A 23,565-nucleotide genomic window follows, 5' to 3' on the forward strand; every position below is an offset into this window, starting at 1 on the left:
AACGAGCAGCGAAATCGACGTTTCGGGCAAAAGCCCTTCATCAGGAATAAAGGCAGTGAGCCTGAAGCATGGAGAGATAAGCTAGAGGAGGGTGGGGGTGGGGAGAGAGTAGCATAGAGTACAATGGGTGAGTGGGGGAGGAGTTGAAGGTGATAGGTCAAGGAGGAGAGGGTGGAGTGGATAGGTGGAAAAGAAGATAGGCAGGTCGGACAAGTCAAGGAGACAGTAACTGAGCTGGAAGTTTGAAACTAGGATGAGGTGGGGGAAGGGGAAATGAGGAAGCTGTTGAAGTCCACATTGATGCCCTGGGGTTGAAGTGTTCCGAGGTGGAAGATGAGGCGTTCTTCCTCCAGGCGTCTGGTGGTGAGGGAGCGGCGGAGAAGGAGGCCCAGGACCTCCATGTCCTCGGCAGAGTGGGAGGGAGAGTTGAAATGTTGGGCCACGGGGCTGTTTGGTTGATTGGTGCGGGTGTCTCGGAGATGTTCCCTAAAGCGCTCTGCTAGGAGGCGCCCAGTCTCCCCAATGTAGAGGAGACCACATCGGGAGCAACGGATACAATAAATGATATTGGTGGATGTGCAGGTGAAACTTTGATGGATGTGGAAGGCTCCTTTAGGGCCTTGGATAGAGGTGAGGGAGGAGGTGTGGGCACAGGTTTTACAGTTCCTGTGGTGGCAGAGGAAAGTGCCAGAATGGGAGGGTGGGTCGTAGGGGGGTGTGGACCTGACCAGGTAGTCACGGAGGGAACGGTCTTTGCGGAAGGCGGAAAGGGGTGGGGAGGGAAATATATCCCTGGTGGTGGGGTCTTTTTGGAGGTGGCAGAAATGTCGGTGGATGATTTGGTTGATGCGAAGGTTTGTAGGGTGGAAGGTGAGCACCAGGGGCGTTCTGTCCTTGTTACGGTTGGAGGGGTGGGGTCTGAGGGCGGAGGTGCGGGATGTGGACGAGATGCGTTGGAGGGCATCTTTAACCACGTGGGAAGGGAAATTGCGGTCTCTAAAGAAGGAGGCCATCTGGTGTGTCCTATGGTGGAACTGGTCCTCCTGGGAGCAGATACGGCGGAGGCGGAGAAATTGGGAATACGGGATGGCATTTTTGCAAGAGATAGGGTGGGAAGAGGTGTAATCCAGGTAGCTATGGGAGTCAGTGGGTTTGTAAAAAATGTCAGTGTCAAGTCGGTCGTCACTAATGGAGATGGAGAGGTCCAGGAAGGGGAGCGAGGTGTCAGAGATTGTCCAGGTAAATTTAAGGTCGGGTGGAATGTGTTGGTGAAGTTGATGAATTGCTCAACCTCCTCGCGGGAGCACGAGGTGGCGCCAATGCAGTCATCAATGTAGCGGAGGAAGAGGTGGGGAGTGGTGCCGGTGTAATTACGGAAGATCAACTGTTCTACATAGCCAACAAAGAGACAGGCATAGCTGGGGCCCATACGTGTGCCCATGGCTACGCCTTTGGTCTGGAGGAAGTGGGAGGATTCAAAGGAGAAATTGTTAAGGGTGAGGACCAGTTCGGCCAAACGAATGAGAGTGTCAGTGGAAGGGTACTGTTGGGGACGTCTGGAGAGGAAAAAACGGAGGGCTTGGAGGCCCTGGTCATGGCGAATGGAGATATAGAGGGATTGGATATCCATGGTGAAGATAAGGCTTTGGGGGCCGGGGAAACGGAAGTCTTGGAGGAGGTGGAGGGCGTGGGTGGTGTCTCGAACGTATGTGGGGAGTTCCTGGACTAGGGGGGATAGGACAGTGTTAAGGTAGGTAGAGATGAGTTCAGTGGGGCAGGAGCATGCTGAGACAATGGGTCGTCCAGGGTGGTCAGGCTTGTGGATCTTGGGAAGGAGGTAGAACCGGGCAGTGCGGGGTTCCCGGACTATGAGGTTGGAAGCTGTGGGTGGGAGATCTCCTGAGGTGATGAGGTTCTGTATGGTCTGGGAGATGATGGTTTGGTGATGGGGGGTGGGGTCATGGTTGAGGGAGCAGTAGGAAGAGGTGTCCTCGAGTTGGCGTTTGGCTTCAGCGGTGTAGAGGTCAGTGCGCCAGACTACCACTGCGCCCCCTTTATCCGCTGGCTTGATGGTGAGGTTGGGATTGGAGCAGAGGGATTGGAGGGCTGCGCGTTGTGAGGGTGAGAGGTTGGAGTGGGGGAGGGGGGACGACAGGTTGAGGCGGTTAATGTCCCGGCGGCAGTTGGAAATGAAGAGGTCGAGGGCAGGTAATAGGCCAGCGCGGGGTGTCCAGGTGGATGCAGTGTGTTGGAGGCGGGCGAAGGGGTCCTCGGAAGGTGGGCGGGAGTCCTGATTGTGAAAGTAAGCTCGGAGGCGGAGGCGACGGAAGAATTGTTCGATGTCACGTCGTGTATTAAATTCATTGATGCGTGGACGGAGGGGGATGAAGATGAGTCCTTTGCTGAGGACTGATCGTTCGTCCTCAGTGAGTGGGAGATCTGGAGGGATGGTGAAAACTCGGCAGGGCCGGGAGCTGGGATCTGGTGTGGGTGTGGAGCTGGGAGTGGGGTCGGAGCCAGTACCTGGAGTGGGTGTGATGGTGGGGGGAATGGGGGTGGAGGCATGAGCTGGGGTGATGTTGCCCTCGGGGTTCTGGGGTGTGGGGATAGTGACAGTGGGGTCTGTGGGGGGCGTGTCAGCAGAATGCAGGTGAGTGGCGATGGTGGAGGCGGACGTGGTGGTGATCACGGCAGTAGGGGTGGCGGGAGTCACTGAGCATGTGGCATCAGCGATGATGTGAGGGCCGGAAGTGGCTGTGGGAGTGGCCTTGATGTGGGCGGAAGTGACATCATCACTCAGCGTGGGGGTGGTAGCTGCGTCAGCCGCATGGCTAATGGCGTTTCCGAGGCCAGGGGAATCTTCTGGAATGTTTGAGGAGCGCTGGTTATGGAGGTCGGTGGATAAAAGTTTGTTGTACTTACAGTTTTTGATGTTTGAGATGGAGTTGAAATACTGTTTGTTGAGAGTATGAATTCTCCTGAGGATGTAGTACAGAGTGGGTCCTTTGCAATTCTGAGAGAGTGTGGCCCTCAGCTGAGGCAGGGCTGACTGTAGAGAGATTAGGTGACGACGCATTGCTGGTGTTTTTGAATCTGTAGTCTGTACGGTTTGTCCTGTTCGGGTCCGAACTCTGCTGGTTTAAAGGTGGTCCGGAGTCCGTGTGGGATGAGTTGGTTACGGAGACAGGCACTGAGGAAGCAAATGTGGCTGTGGTACCGAGTTTGTTTCACAACATGGTTGAAGAGCTTCAGAGCAGAGGAAATGACCTGGGAGTTGCAGTGGGAGAGGGACTCCCTGAGATTCTTGTAGAGAGAGGAGGAAAACTTCTTCAAGGCAGGCATCCTTGCAAGAGGATTCGCAGTAGGGTATTTCATCAGGGTCAGTCAGGCACATGGTCTTACCTAGGGATTCATGTCCTAGCAGTCTATGAATTTGGCCAAAGTAAGTCTGGCAGGTCAAGTTCAACCAATTTACCTATTATCAATACATTCATCAGGGTGCAGTAGAGGCTTCAGTCCAAGGCTTGGTTTGTGTACAGTCGGGGCTCTGGGTAAACTCTAGAGTCAGACATGAGGAGTGTTGAGACCTATCACATGAAATGTCAGAGGGGGAAGATGTTATTTTTGATACACCTTAGAGGGACCGGAATGGAAATTTAGTGAAAGCCAGACCCCAAAACTAATCAATTCCCATATCCACGTGATGAACCATATATATATATATATATATATATATATGGAGAGAGAGAGAGAGAGAGAGAGAGAGAGAGAGAGAGAGAGAGAGAGAGAGAGATAGAAAGGCACACACAGAGACAGAGAGAAACAGCAATAAACCTGAATTTGAACTGCAGTCCTTTGTTTATCTCAAAGTAACAGGAGAGGTCCACATTCCTGATGAAGGGCTTATGTCCGAAACGTTGACTCTCCTGCTCCTCAGATGCTGCCAGAGCTGCTGTGCTTTTCCAGTGCCACACTCTTTGACTCAAAGTAACAGCACCTCAGTAACCATGTTTTTGGAGTAATAAATTGATCAAAGTGCTGTATAAAACATTTCATAGGCAACAATCCTGATGAGTACAAATTTTGGAAGAACAAAACTTAGATTAAGGATCTGTGTAAACTGATGAATTGTAAATAAGTACAGAAACTTTTTTTTTGTTTTTGAGCTTTAGATAAACTATGAAGCTGATTATTGAAATTGTACTGTTGGTTCTCACAAGTCCAGTACAGAGCAGTAGTAGGGATCCAGTGCTCAGTGGAGATGGACATGGTGTATACATAACCAAACACTGACATATGCAGATTGATAGCATTGGGTGATAGCTCTACCCAAAATTCTATGCATTCATTTTTACATGGAAGTTAAGTTCATTTGCGCTGATGGTATGCACAGAACTTAAGTCATACTGACAGTGGAAGTGATTGAAGCTGTGTAGTGTCCTGCCCAAAAAGGAGGGCCTGAAGAAAGGTAATTATGTGAAGTATGGGTAAAGTGTTGTATGAAAATGTTCATCATGAATTGATACAGATTATGTTTGAATCTCTTAGGTATTCAGTTATCATAATGGTTTACCTAGCATTTATAAGGAACTGGGTTAATCTAAGGAAAAAACAGGAAGACCAGAAGTTTGATACGAGATGCTGCAAATATTTATGGTGCAGACATTTCTGCAGTTAATGGTGTAAACAGCAGTGGTATATATGATCAATTAAATCAATGAACTTCTCAAGTTAAAGTTAAACTGGGTGCAATGAATGATAATACTAACCTTAGTAGTCATACAGGGGAACCATCAACAATACTGCATTTCATAATGTTAGCATCTTAAAATCACATGTCGGCATGATTAACACATTAATAAAGGAAGCAGGAAAGAGCAGTCAAGATGGGACAAATGTAAATTTGGGTCGTATACAGATGTTAGATCAATATCGAGAAAGTGCAAATCATATGAAAAAGGGAGAAGTTCCTTTTTAAGGATATTCTCTACTGGTAAATTAAGGAGATTAGCAAAATTATAGACAAATATTTCATGTACTGGTTGCAACAGAATAGACTTGTGTTAGGGATACCTGTTATGTCTAAATGCGACCAATAGTTAAATGTTGCAACAATGCTAATTATTGGAGTAATCCAAAACATCAACTGGATTTGCATTAAGGTGGTTCTACCTTATGTGGTAGAAGGTGAGGAAGAGACAGAACTTTTAGGGACAGCACTTAAGGAATGCCAATAGATTGATCAAACTATTGCCTGTCCCTGTCCCACTTACACAACTGGACAAGCCACACGCAGTTTTGAAACAATTGACAGAAGTCATGAAATTTCAAGTCAACATAATCAGAGTTGGATATGCAAGCACAGGAGAATACTGTACCACAATATTGTTAAAAGGATATCATTATCATAACCTGTCTTGTCCTATCACTAATTCAACATTTAGCATTCACCCTCAAATGCCCATGCACATAAGAATAATGGAATTGATTAGCATCAGGAGGAGAAAATCTGTGACTTTTGACATGGCTGACTCAGCTCAAGAAATGGCTAAGTCTTACTGGTAAAAGTATTAAGTCCATATTGACCTACAAAGGGAACATTTGGAAGAAATAAAAGAGATCTTGAGAAAGGCACACAGGTTACTTGTTAAAATTCAGAAGGATAGCTGGAGATCAACCAGGAAGCTGGAAGAAGATAGCAAGCCAGGCAGCTGAAGACTGGTTAATACCTGAAACGTTGACTTCTCCAACACCTGATGGCTGGCTTGCTGTGTTCTTCCAGCCTCCCATTTGTCTACTTTGGATTCCAGCATCTGCAGTTTCTTTGTCTCTAAGTTAGAGAATCAAAACAGATATTAAAAACATTAAGGAACAGTCTTGGTGGGATGACATCTGGAATTGGGGGAGTAATATACATACTACCACATGGGTTCATATTATTTCACTTCTTGTCCTTATTCATATTTTCAGTACTTGGATCTATCTTGTTTCTATTACTGTCATTTTTCAATATTGGTGTCAGCAACAAATGTAGCAGTCAAAAAAGGAATCAGTTCTGTTAAGACATGATCGTCTAAACCTGTAATGGGTTAAGCATAATGCATGTTTATTATTTTATTTTTGGTTTGTGATTTATTTACTGATCGTTAATCTGTAACTCATTTATTGATTATTGCTTTACATATATCTCTACCAGATAATAAAATGGTGCACATTTAAGTTGTGCATGAACCGATATGTTGAAAAATGATCAGTTCCACTCATGTTTATTCATTATACTAAAATAATGAACAAAGAGAAGGGACTGTGATACCATAAACTTCTGAACTTTAATAATTGTTCATGGATTGAAACAATTGGCAAAGGTAAACTGTTACACACAAAGGGATCAGAAACAACCTTGTCTGGAATAAGCTATTAAAGGGCAAGGCCAAACTTATATAGGAATTGAAAACAATTAGCCATGCTTGGGAAAAGAAGAAGTTGAAGTTTCATGGACAAATTGTTTTGACAACTTCTTGATAACTGGCTGCTTTGTGCAAAAAGGAGAACTGATTACTCTGCTGAAGAATTTAAGTAGCTAATCACAGGTAAGCTGTATCTTCAACAGTCAATGCCAAATGTAACAAGTAACAAGGAATCTATTTCTGCAAAGAAGGCTAGCTGCAGACTTACAAAAGTTTGGATTAAAGAACCTAAAAGAAATTCAACAGTGTCACACCATAGACGTGAAGGATGAAAATTTGTATAAGAATCCAGCCAGAACAATTCAGCAAAAGAACTTCAAAGAGCAACATTGCATAAGGATCAAACCCTGGATATCAGAGATAGACACTGTTGGTTGGAATCACTCTGGTGGCGCTTTGTGGTATAACTTAGAACGTGTGTGTCACATCATTATAGCATGTTGTGCCTTTCATAACTGGAGCTGACAAAGTATGGGGGATATCTTGCAGAAGAAATGGGGATGAATGGTAATCATCTGAGGATGAAGGTGAGGTGAGAATCAGGACATTGATTGCAAAGGACCACAATAGAGTTATACACTACCGAATGTGAAGGGCAAGATAAAACCCAACTTCTAGGATAAACAAGATTCGCCGAGGCACTTTCCATCTTGACTTGGAAATATAGCAGCATTCCTCAGTGTTGCAAGATCAAAATTCCGGGAGCTCCACCACAACAGGATTGTGGACAGAGATACATCACACTTGGTACAGTGGTTCAAGAAGGCATCTGACCTCCACCTTCTCAAGAGCAACCAGGGATAGCCAATAATGTTGGCCAGTCAGTGATGCCCAGATCCCACAAGTAAACAAAACAAGGCTGGGTGTGGACTTTCTTTCATAGTATTACTTTCTGTTGATTATGTGGCAAGAAACCTCATGACAGTCCAAAGTACCTGTAGCCCTGATTATTTCTACCATCATGTCATAAAGTTATACATCTCCACAGAAACCGGCTCGTCGGCCCACCATTTCTGCATCAACCAACAAACACTAAACTATGCTAATCCTATTTACCTGCACTTCGTCCATAGCCTACTATGCCTTGTAAGTGCTTGTCCAGCTGCTTCTTAAATGTTGTGACAGCACCAGCCTCCATCATCATCTCAGGTAGACTGTATAACTCAATCAGAAACCCCTGCCCCCATCCCAAACCTAACCAACACCCCCACCCCCCCTAACTTTCGTCAAACCTCCTTTGCTCCAGATTAAACAAACCCAGCTTATCCAGTTTCTCATCATAACTGACACTTTTCATCCCAGACAGCATGCCGGTGAATCTCCCCTTCAGTTTCTTCAATGCATTCACATCTTTCCAATAGTGTAGCAACCAGAACTGTGCCCTAACCAATGCTCTATGAAGTTATAAGATTTCCTTGCTCTTATATTCCATGTCTCAACTAATGAATGCAACCATCCAGTGGAGTGCTTCTTCACTACCCTGTTTACCTGTACTGACACCTTCAGGGATCAATTGACTTGTAGATCAAGATCCCTTTGTTCCTCAGTACTCCCTAGAGACACAGCATTCATTATAGAGTCATAGTGTCAGAAATGTACAGCACAGAAAATAATCCTTTGGTCCAACTCATCCATGCCAACTAGATATCCCAACCTAACTTAATCCCACCTGCCAGCACTCGGCCCATATCCCTCCAAATCCCTCCTATTCATATTCCTATCCAGATGCCTTTTAAATGCTCCAATTGTACTAGCCTCCACCACTTCCTCTGGCAGCTCATTCCATACAAACAACACCCTCTACATGAAACAGTTGCCCCTTAGGTCTCATTTATATCTTTCCCCCTCACCCTAAACCTATGCCTTCTAGTTCTGGGCTCCCCCACCCCAGGGAAAATACTTTGTCTATTTACCCTATCCATGCCCCTCATGATTTTGTAAACTTCTATAAGGTCACCTCTCCGCCTCCGACGTTCCAGGGAAAACAGCCCCAACCTGTTCAGCCTCTCCCTATAGTTCAATCCTCCAACCCTGGCAACATCCTTGTAAATCTTTTCTGAACCCTTTCAAGTTTCACAACATCTTTCCAATAGGAAGGAGACCTAATTTCCTTACTAGACCTCCCAAAATGCATCACCTCATATTTATCAGGATTAAATTCCATCTGCCATTGATCTGCCCAACTTACCAGCTGATCAATATCATTTGTAGTCTGGTTCACTAATGTGAAATCTGCCATTCACATCTGGTCTGGCCTACATGTGACTCCAGATGCACAGTAATGTGGTTGACTTTTAACTACACTCAATGAAATTAAATCTATTATGAAATCTCAACAAGAAACAGTATAGATCACCTTGCATTGAACTAGACACTGGAAACAACAACAGTAAAACAGCTATGTGGACTCTGCAAAGTCCTCTTTATTGACAGCTAAGGGCTAGTGCCAAAATGGGACCAGTGTCTGATAGTCCAGTCAAACAATATTGTCCAAGGTATGATTCCTTGAGTATGACTATGTCCCAGTTAACACCATCATCATCTGTCCTGTTCCACCGATGAAAGATCCAGCAGATGTGGTGACACAGTGATACAAAGGCAGGAGGGAGTTGCCCTGGTAGTCCTCAACATTGACTCTTGACCTCATGAACTCTCATGGCATCAGTTAAACATTGGTAAAGAAAACTCCTGTTGATTTGCCACGTATTGTCCTCCCTCAACTGTTGAATTAGTATTCTTCTATATTGAACAACACTTGGAGGAAGCACTGAGCATGACAAGAATGTAAAATGTACTCTGAATAGGCATTTAAATGTTAGCCAATAAGAATGGCTTGATTTGACAGCTATTCAGATCCTAAACAGCATAGCTGCTACACTGGCTCTGTAGCAGGTGGTAAGTTAACCAACAAGAGGGAATATCATACCATTTTCTCCAATAATGATACAAAAGGAGAGTCTCAGTATGGTGGAAGAGAATAAAAATGCTGTTAGTGGTGATGCAGGAGCTGGAGAGGTGGTGAGATTTCCCTAATGAGTTAGTAGGACGTATACATGGCAGATAGGGTGAACAGTTTGGGAGGTTGAGGCGTATGAGAGTCATTGAACAGACATGCTTCACATAATAGTAAGAGTTACAGTTCATGAGCATTGATAAGAGGTTTGTTTAGTTGGACAGCTAGAGTGAGTACTGATGCCCCTGTGAAGTGGCAGAGAGAACACTTAGTCTTATGGAATGAAGAGGTCATTTTTTTTGGCACAGAAGGGCATTTCTAATAAACTGGGACAAAAAGTAACCTATGACAAAAATAATGCTGTCTGTGTCTGGTAGAATGGCCTCCCAGGAAATGCCCCTCACAGTCTGCTGCTTTACTGAGGACATGGCCCACAAAGGAAAGCTTGCACCCCATTTCCCTGCATGGACTTGGAAATGATGATGGATGAGATGCTGGGAAAGATGCCATTAAAAATAGTGACCAATGTCAACAGAAGATGCACTTACAAGTAATGCTGGAAGTGAGAATGTACATGTTTGAGAGGAAAATAAGGTAGAATCACTGTAAATACTTGTATAAATAATGTTGATTATGAAAAAAAAATCACAGAATGCAAAGCAGCTAAATCATTGGTCATTGATGGCATATATTGAGGATTGAAGGATATCAAAGAGGTTTGGTGGCTCAGTAGTTAGCACTGCTGCCTCACAATACCAAGGACCTGGGTTTGATTCCACCGTTGGGTGACTTCCTGTGTGGAGATTTCACATTCTCCCTGTATCTGCATGGGTTTCCTCTGAGTGCTCTTCAGTTTCCTCCCACAGTCCAAAGTTGTGCAACTTTGGTGGATTGGCCATGCTAAATTGTCCATAGTGTCCAGGGGTGTGCAGGATAGTTGGATTAGCCATGGGAATTGCGGGATTACAGGAATAGGGTAGGGGTGTGTGTCTGAGTGGGATGCTGTACACAGAGTCAGTGTGGACATGATGGGTCAATGGCCCACTTCCACGCTGTAGGTTTCTATGATTTTGGAAGGAGCTAGCAATGACTCTGACATCATTTTTCAATGCTCCTTAGAAATCAAATTGTGTCAAGTAATTGCAGGTCATCAATGTAAAACATCTGTTTAAGGACATGAAGGATGGAAGAAGTAACTGAAGACACAGGTTAGCCAAACATCATTTATGAACAAATATTTAGAATCTATCATTTGTGATTACATTAGTAGACATGAATGAAATACTGAAGAACAGCTAGCATGAAATTGCTAAAAGCGGCTGAGTACAGTAATATTTATTCCACTAGAAGTACAGTGCTTCTTTAAATAAAAGCAGAAGTGAAGGGGTGGCATCAGCTCTGAAGTATTTCCTGGATATCAGGATTTATTAAAGAAGTGACTGATTGTATAGACAAAAATAATGCATTATTAATGCAACAGAATGCATTAAAACCCGGCTGTGATCCAGAAACGCAGAATTAGGAATAATGTGTTTTGTTTGGATTGAGAAGGGTTGAAAATTCTGTACCCTAGAATCAAAAACTAGACCCATAAGGTTAATTATTCATGACCTGATTGGTGGAAAAAGCAAAGTTGAAGTGAATTAAGCAGTCTTAGTATCTATTATTTGCCAAGTTCAAAATCTCCATTGTTGACTTGGTCCCAGTATTTTACCAAGAAAAAACTAATACCGAAGTGAATGAAGATATTACACATATGACATTCTTTAGAGAAGGGTAAATGAAACTTTCTATTACATCAGGGCCTTGCAGCAAATGACTTTTAAATGCTGATTACACCATGTAAAATGAACCATATTTCACAATAGATGAAGCAGTTAGACTTAAAAATGGACAATAGGAGTCAACGTACTAATTGTATTTATAATGAGAATACACTTTTACATTGCTTTAGCTGCACTTTCAAAATATTCTCAGAGCCAGGTGCATAGCAAGGAAACAGTAATGAAGCAAAGCAGGCAATCAGCACCAGTTTCAGTAAAGACTCCCTGAATTTATAGATATGTTTCATATTCATAAATCTTGTACCAATATAACACAATAGCATAAGTATAAAACATAGGAACATAGAAATTAGGAATGGGAGTAGGCAATTCAGTCCTTTGAGCCCACTCTGCCATTTAACATGATCATAGTTGATCTTACCCTGGTCTCAAATCCATTTTCCTGCCTGCTTCCAATAGCCTTTTATTCCATTATTCATCAGAAACACATCTATTTCTTTCTTGAATCTTAATTGATTCTGCCTCCACTGCACTCCGGGACAGTGAGTTCCATGGATTCACAACCCACTGAGAGAAGTTGTTTCTCCTCATCTCAGTTTTGAACCCACCCCCTTTCAAATCTATATGTATGCCCTCTTGTTTGAGACTGTCCCACAAAGGGGAACATCTGTCCCTCTTCCACCTCATCTCCTTTAGCATTTTATAAAGCTCAACCAGATGCCACCCTATTCTTCTGAACCCCAGCAAGTACAAGCCCAAGCTACTCAACCACTCTTCATATGACAGCCCTTTCATTACTGCAATCAATCTGGTGAACTTCCTCTGAACCGCTTCCAGTACCACTACTTTGTTCATCAATTAAGGAGACTAGAGCCTGACACAATATACCATATGTGATCTCACCAATGCCTTGCACAATTGTAATAACACTTCTTTATTTTTATAATCCAGTCCTTTTGCAATAAATGCCAGGATTCCAGTTGCCTTTCTATGCTGCACCTGCATACCCACTTTCTGTGATTCATGCACAAAGGCACCCAGATCCCTTTGCACTGACACACTTTGAATCTGCTTTCCTTTTAAATAATAATTTGCTCTTCTGGTTTTCTGGCCAAAATGGGCAGCCTCACATGTATCCACGTTAAACTCCATCTGCCAGATTCTAGCCCATTCTTCTGGAAGGCTAGATATACCATATCCCTTATCTATCTTACTGGTTACATCCTCAAAGGTTTGTCAAGTACAAATTTTCATTTATGAAACCATGCTGACACTGGTGAATTCAGCTTTGTTTTTCCACGTGTTTTATCAAAACATTCTGGAAATATCTCCAATTTGCAAACATAAATGTGGGCATGCTTATAATAGTCATCTCTACATAAACTTTCATGTTTTGAGTTGAAAACTGGTTCAATATTTATTGGCATTCACATAACACATTGTTAATATTTTGAGTTAATACTTTATTGCCTGAATAAAGTCAGGATAATAAAACAAAATGAATACAATTACCTCTCTTTTGTCTATTATTGGAGCTGGAGATTTCGTTTTGCCTTTCAACTGTTTCAGAACTTGACGAATCGCATTTGTTGTCTTGTTGTAAAGATGATTTCCTTGTATATCTGTGGAAGAAAAATTGTTAAGGTTTAATTTGTGAACTTAACTGATTGTCATGTTACATATTGTCATGCCATCCTGGTATATAAGATGCTGACCCTGGTGAACTGAAAGAAGCGCTCAATAACAGATCTGTATCTTTGTGCCTTTTCACAAATTTCAGGAATGAACTGTGTCTTAATAACCACTCTCTGTCATCCAAAATTCTTGCTGTGAAGATTGACTGCTATTAATTAATTTAATTGGTATCAATTATTTTGGGGTTTTATTGTATTCAAGTTAATATCTTTGAATATCATAGTATTAGTGAAGAATGCAAAAGCTTCATATGACCTTTCACTGGGTAGTAAATTATGTTGTGAAACATTTTGGGCTACTTGCATATAATAGCATTTGCTCATTGTAGTTAACCTCAAATCTTTATATATTATAAAATTTCATATGGAAAGTTCTTCAGAACACATATTGATCATTCTAGATTGTCAAATTAAAAATGTTTTTTAAAATGTTGAATAAACATTTTACTTCTTAGAAATGTATAAAAACAGGAAGTATAACTCCTTCCCAAAATACATCTAATATTGTGTTCATCAGAAGGCCATAGAAGATTCATTCTCCTTTCACATGCTTCACTTGGCAAACTTGCTGTTCAATACGCCTATTTTTCTCCAGTGACACTATGCTATAAGATGGTGACAGAACTGAATCTTAGTGTAATTTGTAATATGAAATGTGAAATGACAACAAGTAAGAATGCTGATTTGCTTATGGACATATTGAACTTTTAATTCCAACATGCACCTTTTAAAAGAGGGCTGCTACAGCCAAAAGGTGAGTGTGGATGTCACTTCAGTGACTGCTTGGCAAAGTCTCTGTGAGCCCATGGAATGGCTCCATCCTCTTTCAGCATGAAGCCATCTCCTGCACCATGTTTATGTTTTACCCATTACAGAGATACACACAAAAAAATGTTAAAGAATTTTACTGCAAGCCCTGACGTGTGTATTAGTAGACTGGCAAACTAGTGTGTTTCAAACCATTTGCAAAGTCAAGCATCTTGCATTCAACTGCTCAACCACCAAAGTCAATACTACAAATCCTAGCCAAAATATTCTACTATTGACTCTTCAGGAATAACTCAGAGGCTAATTTACATAGAATTCTTCAGCTATAATCTTTTCTTTGGACTTGTGCACTTGCAATTATTTCTTCTTGCAGTTAGTGACTAACAAATACATTCTGTTAACAGAAGACAGCCTGGTTAAATTGGTGTCTTTTAAAATGTAACTTCATTTAGTGCAGGAAAAAGTTACCTACAAGGGAAAGGATCCATTATAAATCAGCCTTGTTACAATCAACTGAAGGAGTGGGTGCATGAAGAACGGGAGCCAATTCATCCCTTTTTATCTGAGAACTTAATGTTTTGGAATATCTAATATCTTCGAGAAGCACAACAAATTGGGAAAATCAACATTGAACTGGTTATAACAGCCAGAAGTGTGATAGGTAGAGAAATCCAACCTATTTCAAATTGCAGTATAATTTTTTGCATTTGCAATATCTATCCTTCACTGTGTGACCAGCACATTGAAAGTCGTTTACTGCAGCAAGCAATTGAACTAAAATGCATCTGCTGACACCAGAGGATGTATCTTTATGGGTTTCTTATCACCAGTTTGCAAAGACATTATTCATGTGCAGGTATGCATTTACTATGAAGTAAATATAAAATACTCAACAGCAGCTCTGAAAAAAGATCCATTTCTTGAAACATTGATTTTCTTTTTCTCTCCATAGATGCTGCCAGATCTGCTGAGTATTTCTAGAATTACCTGTTTTGCTTCCAGAGTCCCAGCATCTGCAGTGTTTTGTATTTGTAGCAAACCTTTTAATTGATCGTTTTCAAAAGTTTATGATAAGATAAAAAGCTTGGCAGCATGTGCAAATAATTTGTGTCTACCAATTGTGATGCTGGGAACCTCAGTGGAAAGCTGATTTGAATCATCCACTTGGTATTCTGTTCAAAGGAGGTTCCAAATGCTGCAGTCTTATCTTTTGAACTTGTGTGTTGGGGTTTGTCATTGAGTCATTATTAACAATGGGAATATTCATGGAACCTCTTCCTCTTGTTTATTCGTATACTACAGTCCATGATTTGTAGCGCAGAAATGCAGAATTTTGAATGGATCCATTGTTGGTGAATCACTTAGCACCATTCTACATTGGTTCCACTATGTAGCATGCAATAGTCCAATGTTGTATCTTCACGAGATTGACACTTCAATTCGTGAAGTCGATATTGCTGCAATTCATCTTCATTTTTCATTGAGCCAGAGTTGTTACCCTGGCTAGATGGAAACGAGAAAATGAGGGCTATGTCTGGTATGAAGTTAAAGACTGTGTTGGATACAATTCTGTTGCTTTTGATCACTCAGAGCATCTCATGAATGCCCAGTGATGAGCTCCTGGATCATCTTTGGCACTTAACATGGTGGTGGTACCCTACACCATTAAGGAAAGTGCTCTTATTCTGAAGATGAAACTTTGAGTGGAATTTTCTCAGGGTTGGGACAACTTTCAGGATATGGCCCAGACTTGTTATCACCAGTCTGTGTACAAGGTGTAAGAGGCCATCTGTCAGTCTACCAACCAAATGAGGATAACAGGTGGATTCCTGTAGCACCAAGACTGGTAGTGTTTAAAACAAGGCAATTCTCTTGGAAGGAGAAAGTGAGGACTGCAGATGCTGGAGATCAGAGATGAAAAATGTGTTGCTGGAAAAGCGCAGCAGGTCAGGCAGCATCCAAGGAGCAGAAGAATCGACGTTTCGGGCATAAGCGCTCTCTTGGAAGAGATGGATGCTGCCTTAGCAGAATGGGAAGCATGAGAATCCATTTTGAGAATCTCTCTGAAGAGGCTAATTTAAAATAAAACTCTGGACTCAGCTGCCAGACCTGCTAATTAATTATGTTCTGATGCTTGTTGGAGGGATGGCGTAGAGGAAAAGCAAGATGCCTCAAAGGATCCTCAGTAAGTGATTGATGTGACAATACTTTAAGAGGTGTATTTTGCCCTTTGTTTTAAGAGAAGATGGTTTTCATAATGAAAACCAAAAAAGTAAACAGCTTGTGAAGCCTTGATTTTTTTTTGTGTTGGAACAATAGAAGCAGCCTGTACGGGGTGTGGTCAAACTCCCACAGAACCAGGATTTTTCATTTCAGTAGCAATTGTTGCTGGGGTCTCAGCAGGGTTTGGGACTGCAGTACATCTCTCCGTGTTACACCCTCTCAGAATTTTCTCTTGATTTTTTTTTCCTTCTGGGCTGCTAGAATTGTGACTGACCATCTATTTTATTAACTTTGACTTTGCCATTGCCAAGGGTGTGTTTATAGGATGTTACTATATTGGAACAGTTACTGTTTAGTAGTAAAATAATCTATTATTCTGTTAAGCTTTCCAATAGAGTTTAGTTATTCCAACTTCCTCTTTCTTTTGTTTATTTTAACTCTAGTTTATGAATAAAGTGTGTTTTCCTTCAAGTTTGACCAATTGAATTGCATCCAGAATGAAGTGCCTCTCACTTGCCTTTAAAATAGGAAAAATTTAGGGTATAGGCTATCTTCTTAATGTATTTTCAAGGGGTCTGGTCTGATCCATAACATTGACAAATCGGCCACAGGTCCTGATAGGCTTGACATTCAATGATGGGCCCGCCCACTACTGGGAAGATTCTATTGGCATCTCTAGTCAATCTGAAAATATGAAGCTAATTATTGAAATTACCTATAAATGCTGGATGGATAGCATCTGCAAGTGACAAACCTCCTCCACGAAGTTCACCTGAAGTAACAGCACATTGGACTAATGACCTAATAACTGAATTTTTGTCTGCTCTAAACTTTAAACCTGCCCTCACATGACTCGGAAGATTCCATTCTTTGTCTCTAAGGGAACTGTGAAGTGGTTACTACTACCAATGCTGGCATGAACTGGTGCATCTGTGACAAGTTGATTGCTGACGATGTGTTCAAGTATGTTTTTTTCTTGACGCTTGTCATACCCTAGTACCAGACTAGCAGCTATGCTCTTCAGAACTCATGTAACTCATAAAAAGACATCATATGTTGCTAATGACATTTATATAACATTTTAATACATGTGTATAGCTATATTTATATCCCCTCACTCAGTCATCTGCAGTTATAAAGTTGCAGAATGGGCAAGAAGCATTCAAGTAATCCTTGCAAAATGATTAGAACTTCCTCCCATGTCACGAAGCAGCACTAAAAGTCAAGACATGGATCGAGTCAATACTCTATGTAAAAGCAAAAACACCGTGGATGTTGAAAACCTAAAATTTACACAAAAAAAAGTGATGGAGAAACTCAACAGGTCAGGTAACATCTGTGAATTGAGAAACAGTGTGAAAGTTTCAAGTCCAGTCCACTGTTCTTCAGAACTCAAGATTTTTCTAAAGCTTCCCTCCTTACTGTTTACCATACCATGAATTTTTCTGCAAACTTACTGATCATAACTGCTACTTTCATGTTTAAATTATTAATGTACACAACAAATAGCAAGGTGTCCAGCACTGAATCCTGTGGTATAGCACTGGACACAGGCTTCCATTCATGAAAACAAACTTCATCCATCATCCTCTGTTTCCTTCCTCTATGCTAATTTTGGATCCAACTTATAAAATTGCTATGGATCCCATGGGCTCTTACCTTCTTGGCCAGTCTCCCACATGAAACCTTTTCAAAAGCTTTACGGAAGTCCATATAGACAACATCCACTGGATGACCCTTATCTATAAATTTAATCGCCTCCTCAAAAAAACTCAATCAATCCTGTCAGACATGATCTCTCCAAGTCAAAGCCATGCTGACAACCTTTGATTAATACTGCATCTCCATGTGGAGATTAATATTGTTGCTCAAAACATTTTCCTCAAGTTTCCCCCATTGATGTTAGGCTATTGGCTAATGGTTCATTTCTTATCCCCAATACCCTTCATGAATAATGGTACCACATCAGATGACCTCCACTCTACTGGCACTTGAACAGTAGAGGACAGAATTTGAAAATTAATGTCAGTTTATATTCAATTCCTCTCATAATAAAGGATAGCATCATGCTTAGCATCCTTGATTATGTACTGTATGCAGTCCTGCATTCTAGCCTTTTCTTATTCAATCACCGGAACACCCCCTCATGTAAGTCATTGATGTAAATTGTAAAAATTTAAGGTCCCAGCAAAGACATATGCAGGACATTCAGTCCTTTAAGCATATCCTGCCAATCAGATATTTACACATACCATCTGCTTTTTGCCAATCTATCTTCTATTTACTACTCAAGCTAATATTTTGCCTTCTACGCCATGAGTTTTTATTTTCTGCGATAACTTTTTATGACACTTTATCAAATCATATGCCTTTTAGAAATATAAATGGGTATGGTAGAGATCCCTTTGGTACTAATATTTGAGTCAGTTTGTTCCTCTTTAACGCCATTTTCTAGTCATCTTTTCTGATGCCAGTCTAAAAATTAGCAAGTAACTGAAACAGAAATTGCTGGAAAACCTCAGCAGGCCTGGTAGCTTCTGTGAAGAAAAATCAGCATTAATATTTTGGGTCGCGTGACACTTCCTCAGAACTCAAGTAACTGCAAGTAACTCATCTCAGTTTCATAACTTGACACAGTAGACTTCAAATTTGTGATATTTGAGTTTTGCATGGCATCATTAACTTGTTTCTGCAAATTGAAAGGTGGATTTTCAATCTAGATACAGGCTCTCTTGAAAGAAAATGAGTTGAAAGAAGGGTTTCCAAGGAAGGACTCTTCCAGCGTAAATTAATAGCACTGGTTAGGAAATTTACATTTTTAAATATTAGGGGAAATTTAAACTGACAATAAGTACACCATTTCAATACAGTGAATTCTACATAGCAGCTGTGACTAAACGCTGATAATTAATGTCAATGATCAGAAAAGATAAAGCTCAGGAATCTCTTACAATGCAGTCAAGTAAAACACTACAATTGTTAATTACAAAAAATGACCTGATAACATATTACCTGTTGGGTGTGTTCAGTGGAGCCTGGTAAACATGTTCCTGTATCCTCTGATTTAACTGACTTGCTTCTTTCATACAAATGAGAAAGGAAAATATTTTTATACAGAATTTGTTCCAATCTTCATTCTTCCAGGAAGACCATTCTTCCAGGAAACTTCAATCTATTCATATTTGGACTTTTGGATAGCTTTCCTGTTTCTGCATATGACACGTACACATTACTCGGATGCAGTGAGAATAGAAAAATTGGGCAGCAAGCAACACTTGTAAAGGCATCCAATTTTCTGTTCAGTTAAATTAGTGGTTGCTAGAATTGAGTGGACTTTGTCACAAATATGCCTTTCTCTGATTTTCCTTGTGTCAGAGTGCCCAGGTGATCTGATTGCATCAGGTGCAGAAGCAGGGAAATCTATCCTTTAATATATCTGAGACCTCAAATCAAGCTATATTGATTGTTAATTGATATAAACTCTGAGAATGCAATTAAACATTAAGTCTGTAACATCAACAAGCCTCAAACAAAACTTGTACTTGGCAAGATTCCCTTTGCCTATAGTCATGGTCAAGTGGAATGGGGCTCCAATCAAAGCAGTTCATTTGGGTATTGATTAACACGCTGTAGTTGAGCTGGATAAGTATCAGGATAGGAATGGAACGTGGTGTTATATAGCAAGTATAAATAGTCATTTTTTATTTACAGATTTATAATTAATCTGTTCACATGTTATGATTCACCTTTGGTAACGGGCTGGAAGAACACAGCAAGTCAGACTGCATCAGGAGGTGCAGAAGTCGATGCTTTGGGGAGTTGCAAATAAAGGGGGAGATGTGGCAGATGGTGAAGTGGAGATAGGTGGAAACAGTTGAGGGTATGACCTAGTTGGTCAATAAGTCCCATTGCACCTCCTGATGCTGCCTGGCTTGCTGTGTTCTTCAGCCTCCTGCCTATTACTTTGGATTCCAGCATCTCCAGTTTTTTTTTGGCGATAATACACCTTTGGGGCAGATGGACTTGAACCTAGACCTCTATGGGGCACATAGATAGGGACACTTCCATTATGCCAGAAGACCTACCATTCCTAGCTATATATTTACATTTTATTTACCTCTGTAAGCTTGCAGTTGTCCTGTCAGTACTTTCCGAATTTCAGAAACCCAAAGGTTCTTCAGTTCTACAGATGATGCCTGTAATTAGGTGTACATTTTCAAATTGGATACAAAATTATAACATTAAATGACAAAAAATGGCTTAAAAAGAGTTGGGAATTATTTCCACTACAATCACTTAGTTTCATGTTGCAACTCCAGCAGCTAGGGCAAAAATTGTTTGAGAAGGCATTTTCCTGTCTGCTTGCCTGTACCAACTCCAACCACTTTCAGGAATTTCCATCAAAAGTAATGGGGAAACTATCACTGTTAAGTAACTGCTAAGGTGGAGGTGGTAGCATGTTGGTGATGTCACTGGACTAGTAATCCAGAGGCCCAGACTAATGATCTGGGGACAATTTCAATTCCCACAATTGCAGCTGGTGTAATTTAAATGTAGTTAGAAGTTATTTTCATAATGGGGCCCTGAACTTGTCATAAAACCCATCTGGTACAGTAAAGTATTGGAGGGAAAAAAATCCGCTGCTCTTACCTAGTCTGGCCCACATGTGACTTCAGGTTCACAGCAATGTGGATGATTCTTTAATAGTCATTTTTAATTTTCTTTTAGATTAGATTACCTACAGTATAGAAACAGGCCCTTTGGCCCAACAAATCCACACCGATCCTCTGAAGAGTAACCTACCCAGACCCATTCCCCTACCCTATGTTTACTCCTGACTAATGCACCTAACACTATGGGCAATTTTAGCACAACAAATTCACCTGACTTGCACATCTTTTGGATTGTGGGAGGAGACCAGAGGACTCAGAGAAAACCCACGCAGACACGGGGAGAATGTGCAAACGCCACACAGTCACCCTAGGTGGAAATCGAACCCAAGTCCCTGATGCTGTGAGGCAGCATTGCTAACCACTGAGCCACCGTGTCACTCCTAATGGCCACATACATCACTCACATTAAGACAATTAGGGATGGGGAACAAATTATGATTTTTCCAGCAACATCCACGTCATGCAAACGTACAAATTAGGAGCAAAAGCAGGACATTCAGTCCTTTAAGCATATTCCACCATTTGATAAGATCATGCCCTATTTGATTGTGGCCTCAACTCCATTTTCCTGTTTATCCTCTATGTTTTTAGACTCCTTTGTTAGTTAAGAATCTATCTAAACCTCCCTTAAAAATACCAATGAGCCTGCTTCCACTGCTCTCTGTGGAAGACAATTTCACATGACCATGACTGAAAGAAAATATTTCTCCTCAGCTCCATCTTAAATTCCCCTTACTCTTAGACTGTGCCCTTCAGATCTAGTCTCTCCCACAAGGGGAAACATCCTTTAAGCATTCACCCTGCTAAGTCCTCCAAGGACCTTATTTATTTCAACGACCTTATATATTTCTAAATCTTCTAACTTCCAAAGGATACAGGCAAAAACCAATTCAACCTTTTTTTCAGAGGATGACACCTTCATGCCAGGAAAGAACTTAGAAAAAGAGCTCTCGTTAATATAAAGTGACATTTTCACATTAACTGACAGATGGCTTAGCTTTTAAATCCCAACAATGTTGAATGTTGTAAGCCAACAATGTGTTCTTAGCATCCAGCTACAATAGTACTAAATGGTTAAGACAAAAGGAGGCACTACTATGTTATTTGTAAACATTTAGAAGGGCAGTACCCTGGAGATCAAGACTGGAGCTGTTGAAATGGTAGCAGAGACTTGGCTCACCAATTGTTCTATTGAATTTTGAGTATCTTAGAGACTTGCCCACTGGAAGGCAATGGGCTCCCTCTTGAAAACTAACAACAAGTAAATTAGGATTTTTTTTAGATTACTTACAGTGTGGAAACAGGCCCTTCGGCCCAACAAGTCTACACCGCCCCGCCGAAGTGCAACCCACCCATACCCCTACATCTACCTCTTATCTAACACTACGGGCAATTTAGCACGGCCAATTCACCTGACCTGCACATCTTTGGAGTGTGGGAGGAAACCGGAGCACCCGGAGGAAACCCACACAGACACAGGGAGAATGTGCAAACTCCACACAGAGAGTCGCCTGAGGCGGGAATTGAACCCAGGTCTCTGGTGCTGTGAGGCAGCAGTGCTAACCACTGTGCCACCATGCCGCCCAGATTTAATGATATCTTCAGGATATGACTGCAATGTCAACCAAGGCTTGCATGTTGAAGCTATTAATGACTGCTTCACCAGACTACAAGTATGGCAAAAGGAATTAGTAATAAAATAAACTTCTTTAAAAGCTTTCTCATGCTGTGTCACATCACATAGGAATGCTCCTCTGAACCAATAAGTAAACCTTGTGCATTTCCTCACTTTTAGCCTCAACACCCTCTTCCACTCTACCCCCTTTTCTTTCCCTAATCACATATTTGAGTATTAGGTTTCATCCACTTGGGTCCCAACAGTGGTGTCCTGACTCCCAAGATCCTGCTTTTGACTATATGCCAGCTACTGCTTCCCATCAGATATAGGCAGTAGACCATGAGGCATTATTTGAAAAATGCTTAAATTACTCCTTGGACCTCAATTCTGGAGGGCTGAACAGTTTACCATCTACTTCAATCCCCACCCACACAATACCCTTTGTGAGTCAAAGTCAGCTATAAACTTTATAATTTAAGTAATAAAACTACAATGTGCAGTTTTCAAAATGATTTACCTGAATAATGTACACCTCCTCTCTGCCATTGTACCAGATTTCAAACTTCTTAATGTCTCCTTTTACATTTTCTGTGATACCAACAGCACTCATCTGAAAGCATAGTGTGTACATTGTTGGTTAGAGTTGGTCAATGTAACGAAATTCATGCGTGTAGTTCAAGAAATCTACATTCTTTTCTAATAATATTTCTGCATTACTTTTTTAATAATTGTTAAAGTTATCAGCAGAAAGTGAAGCTATTTTGATGATTTGCTTGGGGCAGAGCTTACCCATCCCTAAAGAAGATTTTACATTCTCTTTTTAAACATGACCCTGAAGTGACTATCCTGGCACACACTTTGGCAGCTCACTCGCTGATGCACTTCAGTATTAATGTGGGGTAAAAGGAGGATATCGAAATAGTATAAAGTATTAATGATTATTGTTGGAAAAAAGTCTGATGTAATTTGCATTGTGTTTAAACATACAATATTATTGTCACAGTTTTTCATTCAAACCTATGCAAATGAGCAAATATCTACTTTCCTTGGATTCTTCTTAATTACTTGCACCTTTGAAGGAATTTTTATCAGAGCTGAAAAAAAAGAATATCAACAATCCTAGATGACCAGTGCATTGTCCCATTATAAATCAAATGATAGTCCAGATGAAGACCTGAGGAATTAGATAATGTTTTAGGTAGCACCAGATTCTAGCCTCTGCCTCTTTCATCCAGCATCTCTGCCAAAATCTGGTTGCATTTTGTTAGAAAGGATAATGTTGGGTGGGCAGGGTTTTCCATGCTCAGATTTTCTCAGTCCAGCCTGAGATCTGTCAACTGGCAAATAATCAGTGAAAGCAGTTATTATGGATTCCTAGCTGGAAG

General features: G+C 41.2%; 1 protein-coding gene across 3 annotated transcripts in view; it reads right to left on the reverse strand.

Moving 5' to 3' along the window:
* The window catches only part of mcf2l2 (MCF.2 cell line derived transforming sequence-like 2), a 390,224-nt gene that overhangs the window by 69,810 nt on the left and 296,849 nt on the right, over positions 1-23,565 (reverse strand). For all 3 annotated transcript variants that reach the window (XM_072572454.1, XM_072572457.1, XM_072572456.1), the window contains exons 23-26: positions 22,698-22,790; positions 20,007-20,085; positions 18,902-18,968; positions 12,717-12,826 (exon numbers count right to left, since the gene is read on the reverse strand). In XM_072572454.1, the coding sequence (XP_072428555.1) occupies positions 12,717-12,826; positions 18,902-18,968; positions 20,007-20,085; positions 22,698-22,790 (349 nt within the window). The remainder of the gene's footprint in view (positions 1-12,716; positions 12,827-18,901; positions 18,969-20,006; positions 20,086-22,697; positions 22,791-23,565) is intronic.

Source organism: Chiloscyllium punctatum, chromosome 6, assembly GCF_047496795.1.
Source record: "Chiloscyllium punctatum isolate Juve2018m chromosome 6, sChiPun1.3, whole genome shotgun sequence".
NCBI classification, from domain to species: Eukaryota; Metazoa; Chordata; class Chondrichthyes; order Orectolobiformes; family Hemiscylliidae; genus Chiloscyllium; species Chiloscyllium punctatum.